Below are 12,818 nucleotides of genomic sequence, written 5' to 3'. Positions count from 1 at the left end.
AGAGCCGTGGGTGCGTCCTGGGCATTGCGGCATCAGGCTACGGCTCAGCAAGTGTGCCAGGCGGCTACCTGGTCGAGTCTGCACACGTTTACCAAACACTATCAAGTGCATACCTACGCTTCGGCAGATGCCAGCCTAGGTAGACAGGTCCTTCAGGCGGCGGTGGCCCACCTGTAGGAAGAGGCTGTCTGACAGCCCGTTCATGTGGTATCTTTTTACCCACCCAGGGACTGCTTTTGGACGTCCCACTGTCTGGGTCTCCCAATTAGGAGCGAAAAAGAAGAAGGGAATTTTGTTTACTTACCGTAAATTCCTTTTCTTCTAGCTCCAATTGGGAGACCCAGCACCCGCCCTATTTGTTCTTAGGGTTTCGTTTTTCGGGTGCACATGTTGTTCATGTTGTTTCTTAAGTTCTCCGATCTTGTTATCGGATTGAATTTGTTTTTGAAACTGTTATTGGCTTTCCTCCTTCTTGCTTTGGTACTAAAACTGAGGAATCCGTACTCCTACGGGGGGGTATAGCCAGAAGGGGAGGGGCCTTACACTTTTAAGTGTAGTTCTTTGTGCGGCCTCCAGAGGCAGTAGCTATACACCCACTGTCTGGGTCTCCCAATTGGAGCTAGAAGAAAAGGAATTTACGGTAAGTAAACAAAATTCCCTTCTTTGCATGCAATCGCACGTAGGTTTCATACTCTACAATATCACTTACAATGCCGGATGTGCGTCACTTACGACGTGACCCCGCCGACACATTGTTAGATATATTGTATTGTGTAAAGCCCGCTATAGACTTCCATTGTTACTACAGGGAAACAAAACCTAATCTGCCTTTTTAGATTTTTGCATGGACATGTAAATCGCGTTATAGAGTATAAGGGGAACATGTTGTATCCAGATGTCTGAATCAGACCTTACACAAGCCCCTACCGTGCCCCTGGACACTTTATACCAACGTCTCCACACACCGGTGTCTTCTCTATGAGGTAGCCACCATCAGACTCCTCGAGCGGCGGCTTACATCACTGAGAACAAGAGGATCGTGATCAACAGCCTCCTTTTTAAACATTCCACTATTGGCAGCCTGTGCACAACTTATTTTCGCCTTTATTTTGTCATTCCATTATTACTTGTCCTATATAACATGTATATAATACTTGTTTGTTAATAGGAAAGCCATGTTGATCCCACGCTTGCATCATTTGACGTACTTCGGAAGGATTTTGTCCCCTTTCTGCTTAATTTTCTTCGTGAACAGACCAGTAAAGTCCTGAGTTATGGGCCGTCCACCCCAGCCAAAACTCCAAAATCAAAGACTGTTGTGAAAGCCGCCAGTGTTAGCAGCCAAAGATCCAACCCAGAGCGGAGAAGCAGCAACTCTCCTGGACATCGAGGAAGCCGAATTCAGCTGTTTGCACAAACCCCTAATAGTTCAAGTGCCTCAGACATGGGTTTTTTATCCCCTAATTCTACACCCAATGACTCGTCTTTTATAAGGTCCAATTTTAGTAGAACGACTTTTCAAACTAGTCCTAACTCGAGTTGCAGCCCTGCCCAACACCACAACGAAAAGCGATCGGCGCATAAACCAAATCTTGGGAACTTTATGGTGGCCACTCCAGAAGGACATACAGCGAAACGGAACAGAAAGAAGAACAATACATCTAATCGTCATGCTTCCAAAGACATAAGCAGACGCTCCTTGGAAGATGACGCACAAGGCGAGAACAGTCCTTGGAGTGTTCGTAGGGGAAAGCAAGGGAGCGCTGATACAAGCACCTCACCTAGTAGTGTCCAGCTGAATCTTAACAATTTAGAAGAATTTCCTCCGATGGGAGCTTCCTGCGAGTCTGCAAGGTAAGAGAAATGGGAATTTCTAATCTTATGGATGAAAACCATAGCGATAATCCATCTTATCTGCGAGAGCTGACTAATTTTTAAAGGTACCGTCACACTAAGCAACATCGCTCGCAACATCGCTTCTGATGCACAACTTGCTAGTGATGTCTCTGTGTGTGACATCCAGCAACAACCCGGCCCCTGCTGTGAGGTCGTTGGTTGTTGTTGAATGTCCTGGGCCATTTTTTAGTTGTTGCTCTCCCGCTGTGAAGCGCACATCGCTGTGTGTGACAGCGACAGAGCAACAACTAAATGTGCAGGCAGCAGGAGCCGGCTTCTGCGGACGCTGGTAAACAGCGGGTAACCAAGAAGCCCTTTCCTTGGTTACCCGATATTTACCTTCGTTACCAGTCTGCCGCTCTCAGCTGTCAGTGCCGGCTCCTACTCTGTGCACATGTAGCTGCAGTACACATCGGGTAATTAACCCCATGTGTACTGTAGCTAGGAGAGCAGGGAGCCAGCGCTAAGCAGTGTGCACGGCTCCCTGCTCTCTGCACATGTAGCTGCAGTACACATCGGGTAATTAACCCCATGTGTACTGTGGCTAGGTGTGCAGGGAGCCAGCGCTAAGTGGTGTGCGCTGGTAACCAAGGTAAATATCGGGTTGGTTACCTGATATTTACCTTAGTTACCAAGCGCAGCATCGCTTCCACGACGCTCCAGCGATCCCTGCCAGGTCAGGTTGCTGGTGGGATCGCTGGAGCGTCGCTTAGTGTGACATCTCACCAGCGACCTCCTAGCAACTTACCAGCGATCCCTATCAGGTAGTATCATTGTTGGGATCGCTGGTAAGTTGTTTAGTGTGACTGGGCCTTAAGGGAAATACTAAGGACTTTATTGAATTTCTTTGGCCTTGTAAGGTTTAGGGCTCTATGCAAACAGCATAATATGGCTTCTTGCAGAAAGGCAGATATTTGGTGCCAAGAATGATGCCATTCAACAAGCCTTTGGAAAGGTTTTCCTAATGTTCCCATCCTTGGCATTACATCTACAGTTTCTGCACAGAGCCGTTCTATGCGGTGTGCACACAGGCTACATGTCAACCCGTCGCCTGCAAGTTCATCTCAAACAAGATTCCTTTTGCTTTTGATTTTTTTCATTGCAAATTTAGGGTGTTTTTTTTGGAGAAGGTACAAAGTTTTGCAGTTGCGCAGTTTCACTTGCAATGATAATATAAACCTACGGTAGATGGCAATCATTCTGCATGCAATTATTGTTCGTGTTAATTATAAAAGTTCATCTATGCTGGATTTGAGTGGTGCAATTGATTGCATAACATGTACAAGTGGTATGTGTATATGTGTAGATATATATATATATATATATGTATATGTATCTGTATCTGTATCTGTATCTGTATCTCTATATTTGTTTTATACATGCCTCCCCTGTAAAAATTGTGCATCCAATTTGCAGTAAAATGTTGTGGTGTTTTAAGTTTGGGTTCACCTGAACATTGGCATTCTCCGACCAGTTTGTCCGCATCAGATAAATGCACAGGCTGGCTGTCAATATATGCACCTTCATTAATATCATCGAGCGACACAGTACCATAAGTATAGGCCCTGCTGCTAGAAGGCTGACATTCGGTAGAAGAAAAGTGTAGGCTCTTCCCAGCCTCTCATCAGACACTAGCCTGCTCAGTTTTCACCTAGTTAGGAGGCAGACACCACTTTATCAAGTCTGCTGCTTTTTCTTTTTTGTTTTTCTTTTTCTGATTCATCATTTTACCAAGTGACGTGAATGTCCACCACCTCCTTCTATTAAAATCCAGGGATCCCACAGCATGAACTAGTCACGTAACCTACCTGGAGGTCCCACCTGGTCGCTGGTCATGCATCCCCCTATAGCCAAATTCAATATGGAGTGCAGACGTCTTCTCTACTGCGAGTGGAAGAAAAGCGATTCCGGCAGCTAAATAGGAAAGGGTTCTTTACAGTTAGAGCGGTCAGACTGTGGAATGCCGACCACAAGAGGTAGTAATGGCAGATACTATAACAGCTTTTATATCAGGGCTGGATGATTTCCTCACTACACACAACATTGTTAGTTATAAATGACTTAGTGACCAAATGTAGAACTGGTGGAGGAAGGGTGAACTAGATGGACCGAGGGCTTTTTTCAAGGATGGTGATCCTGGCGTCCATTGTGGGTAATATTCAAGATTAGGGATTGTGAAGGTGCTGCTTACGTTTGAGTGCTCCCTCCTTTATAATAAAGGAGTTGACCAAGACTGTTTTTTTTCCCCAATGGGCTACCTACTTGCCTGTACTACCCTGTGACGATCAGATCCGGCTCAGGCAGCGATACTCTTCTTTTTTTTGTTTTTTTTGTTTTATTTCACAACAACAAGGCAGTTGTCTTTCTTTTTGCTATCCTCTGTCAACGGGATATGAAAGCTGATTGATAGCTGGCTTCTCAAGGTTAGGCAATCGGGCGATGGCTGTCTGTAAGCATCAGTAAAGGGGGGAGCCAGCACTGCTTGAGAATGGCATGCAAACAATTAAAAGTGAAAATTCACATATTATTCCAACTGTAATATAATGCAAAATGAGATTTTTTAGCAAATAATTGATACATTTTTTGAGCTGCCACGTCACGGCAAATCTCGATAGGGGGGTCCTACTCTATATTTAATATTTACATTGTGCCATGCGGCCTCCTAAATTCAATAAAAGCATGACTTCAGCAGGGACGCTGCATCAGCAGAGCGGTAGAGAATAAGCTTCGCTTTTGACTTGTTTTTGCTGCCACACTAAGGGGTGCTTCACACACATTGAGCTCGCTGCCGAGATCGCTGCTGAGTCACGCTTTTTGTGACGCAACAGTGACCTCATTAGCGATCTCGCTGTGTGTGACACTGAGCAGCGATCTGGCCCCTGCTGCGAGATCGCTGCTCGTTACACACAGCCCTGGTTCGTTTTCTTCAAAGGCGCTCTCCCGCTGTGACACACAGATCGCTGTGTGTGACAGCGACAAATGAAGCGAGCAGGGAGCAGGAGCCGGCGTCTGACAGCAGAGGTAAGCTTGTAACCAAGATAAACATCGGGTAACCAAGGTGGTTACCCGATATTTACCTTGGTTACCAGCCTCCGCAGCTCTCACGCTGCCTGTGCTGCCGGCTCTCTGCACATGTAGCTGCTGTACACATCGGGTTAATTAACCCGATGTGTACTGTAGCTAGGAGAGCAAGGAGCCAGCGCTCAGTGTGCGCGGCTCCCTGCTCCCTGCACACACAGCTAAGCGGTGTGCGCTGGTAACTAATGTAAACATCGGGTAACCATACCCGATGTTTACCTTAGTTACCAGTCTCCGCAGCTTCCAGACACCGGCTCCGTGCAAGCGCAGCGTCGCTTGCACGTCACTGCTGGCTGGGGGCTGGTCACTGGTCGCTGGTGAGATCTGCCTGTTTGACAGCTCACCAGCGACCATGTAGCGATGCAGCAGCGATCCTGACCAGGTCAGATCGCTGGTCGGATCGCTGCTGCGTCGCTAAAGTGTGAAGGTACCCTTAGCTTTTTAATCTCTGGTTAGATTGTGTAGCCCACCAGGCAGAGTGGACACTTTTTTTTTTTTTTTTTTTTTTTTTTTTTTAATTTTTTTTTTGTATGCCAAGTGTCACCTAATGGCAGGGCCTATATTCCTATGGTGCTGAGTCCCCCCACGGTGTTCAATGGGGAAGAGATTTTACAATAAGAAAAAAATCCACTGAGAATCGTGCATTCTGCCAGTGTGCGTGCTCCAGTATATTGGCTAGCATTCACTAACAAGGAACATTGTTGTGTGAATGAAGGAGTTTGTATGTTCTCCCGTTTGTGTAGGTTTCCTCCCACATTCCAAAGACATATTGATAGGGAATGTAAATGTTGAGCCCCAATGGGGACAGTGACGATCACGTCTGTATAGCGCTCTGGAGTTAATGGCGCCATATAAGTGAGTAAAATAACTATACTAGGCCTTACTGCTTTGCAATGAAATACTAACTCCCACTTGTGTCAACCTAACCTTTAACCCCACAGGGATACATAACATGCCATATTGCTCAACAATAGAAAAAGGTTAGCTGAAAAAGGTCATTGAGAATCTTTTTGGAATTACTTCTTGCAGCGTGGATGCTTCATCCTCCTTTATGTAACATTTTTAATACAAATTAATTGAATCCTCCATTATAGGAGCACTGTATCTTGTGAATGGGTTTGTTTATGATCCATCCCGCATGGTAGACCAGGGTGTGTTGCAAAATCTTTTGGTCACCATGTATTTTCTGTTTTTACCTGTGGATTCAAAGCTATACTTACCTTAATTTCCTACTACCGGTATACATTACCTCCTTTAACCCCTTCACCCCCGGCCACTAAAACACCCTAATGACCGGGCCATTTTTTGCAATTCTGACCAGTGTCACTTTGACATGTTATAACTCTGGAACGCTTCAACGGATCCTGGCGATTCTGACATTGTTTTTTCGTGACATATTGTACTTCATGTCAGTGGTAAATTTAGGCCGATACTTTTTGCGTTTATTTGTGAAAATTTAGGAAATTGTGTGAAAATTTGGAAAATTTCGCAATTTTCAAACTTTGAAAATGTATGCCCATAAATCTGAGAGATATGTCACACAAAATAGTTACTAAATAACATTTCCCACTTGTCAACTTTACATCAGCGCAATTTTCTAAAGAAATTTTTTTTTCGTTAGGAAGTTAGAAGGGGTCAAAGTTCATCAGCAATTTCTAATTTTTCCAACAAAATTTACAAAATATTTTTTTTAGGGACCACATCACATTTGAAGTGACTTTGAGAGGCCGAGGTGACAGAAAATACCCAAAAGTGACCCCATTCTAAAAACTGCACCCCTCACACTGCTCAAAACCACATCCAAGAAGTTTATTAACCCTTTAGGTGCGTCACAGGAACCAAAGCAATGTGGAAGGAAAAAATGAAAATTTTACTTTTTAACACAAAAATGTTACTTTAGCCATAAAATTTTCATTTTTACAAGGGAGAAAAGAGAAAGTGCACCCTACAATTTATTGTGCATTTTCTCCTGAGTACGCTGATACCCCATATGTGGTAAAAATCAATTGTTTGGGCGCACGGCAGAGCTCGGAAGGGAAGGAGCGCTATTTGAATTTTTGAACACAAAATTAGCTGCACTCATTAGCGGACGCCATGTCGGGTTTGAAGACTCCCTGAGGTGCCTAAACAATGGAGCTCCCCCACAAGTGACCCCATTTTGGAAACTAGAGCCCTCAAATATTTTTTCTAGATGTTTGATGAGCACTTTGAACACCTGGGGGCTTCACAGAAGTTTATAACGTTGAGCCGTGAAAAGAAAAAAAAATTTTTTTACCACAAAACTGTTGCTTCAACCAGGTAGCTTTTTTTTTCACAAGGGTATCGGGAAAAAATGCAACATAAAATGTATTGTCCATTTTCTCCTGAGTACGCAGATACCTCATATGTGGTGGAAATCAAATGTTTGGACACACGGCAGTGCTCGGAAGGCAAGGAGCGCCATTTGAATTTTTGAACGCAAAATTAGCTGCACTAATTAGCGGACGCCATGTCGGGTTTGAAGACCCCCTGAGGTGCCTAAACAATAGAGCTCCCCCACAAGTGACCCCATTTTGGAAACTAGAGCCCTCAAATATTTTTTCTAGATGTTTGATGAGCACTTTGAACACCTGGGGGCTTCACAGAAGTTTATAACGTTGAGCCGTGAAAAGAAAATTTTTTTTTTTTACCACAAAACTGTTGCTTCAACTAGGTAGCTTTTTTTTTCACAAGGGTATCGGGAAAAAATGCAACATAAAATGTATTGTCCATTTTCTCCTGAGTACGCAGATACCTCATATGTGGTGGAAATCAAATGTTTGGACACACGGCAGTGCTCGAAAGGCAAGGAGCGCCATTTGAATGCAAAATTAGCTGCACTAATTAGCGGACGCCATGTCAGGTTTGAAGACCCCCTGAGGTGCCTAAACAATGGAGCTCCCCCACAAGTGACCCCATTTTGGAAACTAGAGCCCTCAAATATTTTTTCTAGATGTTTGATGAGCACTTTGAACACCTGGGGGCTTCACAGAAGTTTATAACGTTGAGCCGTGAAAAGAAAAAATTTTTTTTTTACCACAAAACTGTTGCTTCAACTAGGTAGCTTTTTTTTTCACAAGGCTATCAGGAAAAAATGCACCATAAAATGTATTGTGCATTTTCTCCTGAGTACGCAGATACCTCATATGTGGTGGAAAGTAATTGTTTGGGCGCATGGCAGGGCTCAGAAGAGAAGGAGCGCCATTTGACAGCAAAATTGGTTGGAATCATTAGCGGACGCCATGTCACGTTTGGAGACCCCCTATGGTGCCTAAACAGTGGAGATCCCCCACAAGTGACACCATTTTGGAAACTAGAGCCCTCAAATAATTTTTCTAGATGTTTGGTGAGCACTTTGAACACCTGGGGGCTTCACAGAAGTTTATAGCGTTGAGCCGTGAAAAGAAAATTTTTTTTTTTTACCACAAAACGGTTGCTTCAACTAGGTAGCTTTTTTTTTCACAAGGGTAACAGGAAAAAATGCACCATAAAACGTATTGTGCAATTTCTCCTGAGTACACAGACACCTCATATGTGGTGGAAAGTAATTGTTTGGGCGCACGGCGGGGCTCAGAAGAGAAGGAGCGCCATTTGACTTTTCAAACGCACAGACGCAGTGCACTGATCGGCCGCTGCAGGACGCACGGTCGGATGCGATAAAAAAAAGCGTCGGGGGATACGTAAAAAAAAAAGTCACGCCAAAAATTGACCATGGATGCAGATACGTTATGTGCATCCCTGATCAGCGCTTGGCGGGACGCACGGACGGATGCGATACAAAAAGCGTCGCAAATACGGAAAAAAGTCACGCCAAAAACTGACCACGGATGCAGATCCGTTATCTGCATCACTGATCAGCGCTCGGCGGGACGCATGGACGGATGCGATACAAAAAGCGTCGCAAATACGGAAAAAAGTCACGCCAAAAATTGAGCAGGGATGCCGATCCGTTATCTGCATCCCTGATCAGCGCTTGGCGGGACGCACGGACGGATGCGATACAAAAAGCGTCGGGGATACGGAAAAAAAAGTCACGCCAAAAATTGAGCAGGGATGTCGATCCGTTATCTGCATCCCTGATCAGCGCTTGGCGGGACGCACGGACGGATGAGGTGTAAATATGGACAGGGGATACGGGAAAAAAAAAAAAAAGTTATACTCACACTACCCAGAGGACTAGCAGGAGGATCACTGACCAGAAGAGCTGCAGAGGAACAGATGGCAGAGAGATGGACAGCTTTACAGGAGCAGCAGGCAGATTAGCAGAATGCCCAGGAAGGACCCAGCGATGGACGCAGATGTGATCAGGCCGGTGAAGACAGGTAAGAGGACGTCGGGGGAGAGGGGGGGTTGAGAGCAGAGGGGGGGTTGAGAGCAGAGGGGGGGTTGAGAGCAGAGGGGGGGTTGAGAGCAGAGGGGGGGGAGAGCAGAGGGGGAGACCGGAGAGGGAGCTGCAGAAGCAGAATAGAGATAATGGGGGAGGCAGTCAGATCACGGGGGGAGCAGATCGGGATGTCGGGGGGGGGGGGGAGCAGATCGGGATGTCGGGGGGGGCAGATCGCAGGGGGGCACGGGCAGGGGCTAACACGGCAGCGCGCAGGGGCACCACGGGAGCGCGCACGGGCTGCAAAGTGAGCACAGTACTCACGTGCAGCAGTAGCAGCGTGACCTCAGCGACGGCGGCGGCGGCAGCAGCAGCGGTGGCGTGGTACCACAAGTACCAGCCACTGCACGCTGCAGCCATGTTGGGGGAGGGCTCGCAGGCCAGCACAGGCCTGAGGAGGGCGGCCACCGGCAGATCAGACCGCCCCACTGCACACTGATTGGAGCGATTGCGCGTCATAGCACGATCGCTCCAATCAGTGCTGCAGGGGCTGGGGGCGGCATGTTTGAGGTCCACCTATGATATGCTGCAGCAGCTGCGGCATGTCATAGCTGGATCTCACAGGATCGCACTAATTCGGGCATTATTTTTGCCGAAATTAGTGCGATCGATGTGGTTGGCGGTTCAGATTTGAACAGCCAATCACATCGATCGTCGATAGGGGGTGGCGATGCCGCCCCCCCTGGGCTCAAGCAAAGGTCCCCTGCTGTAAGAAACAGCAGGGGACATCATTTGAAAGCCGTTGCTATGGCCACGGCAATCAAATGAAGTTTAGGCCGTAAAATTACGTCCCTGGTCGTTAAGTCACGTTAAAATAGGACGTAATTTTACGGCCTGCGGTCGTGAAGGGGTTAAATATATTGTATCCAGGTATGTGAAGATACAGAAAACGGACCTGTGTTAATTCAGTGTTTTCTCTTTCCTTGGATGCTTTATTAAATGTTGTCAATTATTAAGGGGAATCTAATGCCAGGTTTTTGTTCTCCCATCTGAGAGCAGCATGATCCTTATTCTATCGATATCCTTTACTGAGCTTCTTGTTGAAATTTTGATAAAATTCCTGTTTTTTTCTGCTGCATATCTACCAGTTCCCTGAATGCTGAGATCTGTATAGCCCCGCCCACACCATTGATTTGCAGCTTTTTGTGTACACTGCATAGGCAGTAAGTGGGAGAGGCATGGTTGGACTACCTGGCAGCAGTGCAAGCTGTCCTATTATGATTTCACTTGAATGCTGCTTTCAGGAAACCTAGCAAAAACCTGGTAACAGATTCCTTTTAAGTAATAATGAGCCTGATAATTAACATTGACATTTTTTGCTCAGTAAATCAAAACCATCACGAAGAATCAATCCTACACCAATCAATGATGTGCACAACAAGTCACGGATGTGTTTTACCTCCACTCCCATCGCCCCATCGGATATGGGACACAGTCGTGCAGGAATGGAAGTGTTCACCAGCGTTCAGGAAGGTGTCTGCACCCCCTATACGGGAAGCTTATGTGAAGAGAGGGAGATACTGCGCAAAGAAAGGTAGTGCCATCATATGCTTTACATAAAGGGTTCCTTTGAACTAAGGTTCTTATCAGGATCCTGTCACATTGATTGTGGATTTTGGAGACCAATCTGCAGGCAGCGCGTTATGGAACAGGGGAGCTGAGCAAATTGTTATATACCGTAGTTTTGTTTATTTTTTTTCCCAAAAAACATTCAATACAACTTTATATTTTATTTGAATAGCAAATCTGAGACTTTAAAATTACTATCTTTTAGGATAAGTTATTAATGTGTGATTATGGGGGTCTGACTTCTGGGTTTAGGTGTCTTGTGGGCTATAGTGATGATCTTTGTTAAAAAGTTTGTATGTGGGTTATTGAGGGATACTGCCCACTGGACTCCTAAGCATAGGAAGGGACAGCATTTTCAAGCGCCTTAGCTTTAAAGTAGTTTTCCACTACTAATGTGACCCCCTTTCATTTGTCCTAACTCTTCCTAACTAACACTTTCCTATTACTACTGCCATCTACCCTGCTCCTAAATACCAAAAGAGATCAAGGAACGCAGCCATGCAATACACCCAAGGGGAGCAAGGAACATGCATCACCAATACGTGATATGCATGTGAATGGGCTGTGTGGATATGGTAAGACCAATAGATAAAGTGACATAGAAACACCAAAAAGTAGAAATAAATTCTACAAGAAACCGACAAAGGTCAAAAGAAAATCATTTATTTATTACAAAATAAGGGTAGGGGGAAGGAGGTATTAAGCCACAAGGCAGGGTAACCAAAGCGGAACAAAAGAGAAGGCATCACATATGACTGGAACCATACTGTGGGGGGGCAGGGACTCCATGTAAAAAAAATGCACCCAAAGTGATCAGGGGGAAAGATTATCTAGTGTGGCACTGTATGGGGGATGAGATGCAAGTGCGCAATAAAAAGTAAAGCACAAATGGCTAGAGCACACTGGCATCACATCATCCACACAGCAACATGGTATAAATTGATGTAATAAAAAAATGTCTGAACGATAATTTACCTGATCATGGAGGAAAGGTGGAGAACCAGCCCGCACATGTAACGCCAGAACCCCGACGCGCATGTTTCAGCGTCACTTTCGTCAGGGGGGTCAAGCTGATCTCTCTGCAGCTCTTATATTCCTATGTTGATGTTTTAGCTTTGATCATTTCGGTCTGAAGACTGGAATTGGACAATCTGAGCAGGCCATGTCACTGGTGGGTGCAGGGCTGCCTCTCTCTGAGTGACAGCTGTCTGGTCAGACATGCCCAGATCACACTTCACTCTCCTCAGCCTTTGTTACAGTGTAGTGCTTTGATGTGACAAGTGGTGCTATTCTGCGATGAGCAGACCGTTTGATGTGATATAATATCTAATGATCTGCACATTGCAACACTCACCACATGAAAGCGTTGCACTGTAAATCCGGCTGAGAGAAGAGTGATCTGGGCATGTGTGACCAGGCTGCTGTCACTCACAGAGAAGTGCTGCCTCCTCCAGTGACCTACCCTGCTCAGTTGGTCCAATTCTGGTCTCCAGACTGAAAGGATCAAAACTAAAACATCAGAGAGATCAGCTTACAGGAGCAGGGTAGGTGGCAGTAGTACATTGGAAAAGTGTTAGTTAGGAAGAGTAAGGACAAATGAAAGGGGGTCACATTAGTAGGGGAAACCTCTTTAAGTAGCTTGTAAAACTACTTAACTAATTTTCTTCCTAATTTTAATATCCTAGGCACAAACTATTGCAGCAAACTTCGACTCCAGTTTCCTTAGATCCTGTCACTCCTACCAAACAGAGTTACAGCAGAAACCTAAGTGTTTCTACGGATATTGTGTCGTCTGCTGACCCTGAGAGAGTGTCCAGTAAGAGCCATCTGAAGGTCATTGCTGAGCTTTACTCCGCTTGTATAACAGGTATTC

At 45.5% G+C, this 12,818-nt stretch overlaps 1 protein-coding gene across 1 annotated transcript in view; it reads left to right on the top strand.

Annotated features, from left to right (window-relative positions):
• Positions 1–12,818, top strand: part of CDAN1 (codanin 1) — a 207,687-nt gene that overhangs the window by 19,873 nt on the left and 174,996 nt on the right. The window contains exons 2-4 of the mRNA XM_075330481.1: positions 1,169–1,854; positions 10,701–10,910; positions 12,631–12,812. Coding sequence (XP_075186596.1) covers positions 1,169–1,854; positions 10,701–10,910; positions 12,631–12,812 — 1,078 coding nt within the window. The remainder of the gene's footprint in view (positions 1–1,168; positions 1,855–10,700; positions 10,911–12,630; positions 12,813–12,818) is intronic.

This window comes from Anomaloglossus baeobatrachus, chromosome 12 (genome assembly GCF_048569485.1).
Source record: "Anomaloglossus baeobatrachus isolate aAnoBae1 chromosome 12, aAnoBae1.hap1, whole genome shotgun sequence".
Lineage (NCBI taxonomy): Eukaryota > Metazoa > Chordata > Amphibia > Anura > Aromobatidae > Anomaloglossus > Anomaloglossus baeobatrachus.
The sequence above is the reverse complement of the archived record's forward strand: the minus strand, read 5'-3'. Positions and strand labels throughout refer to the sequence as shown.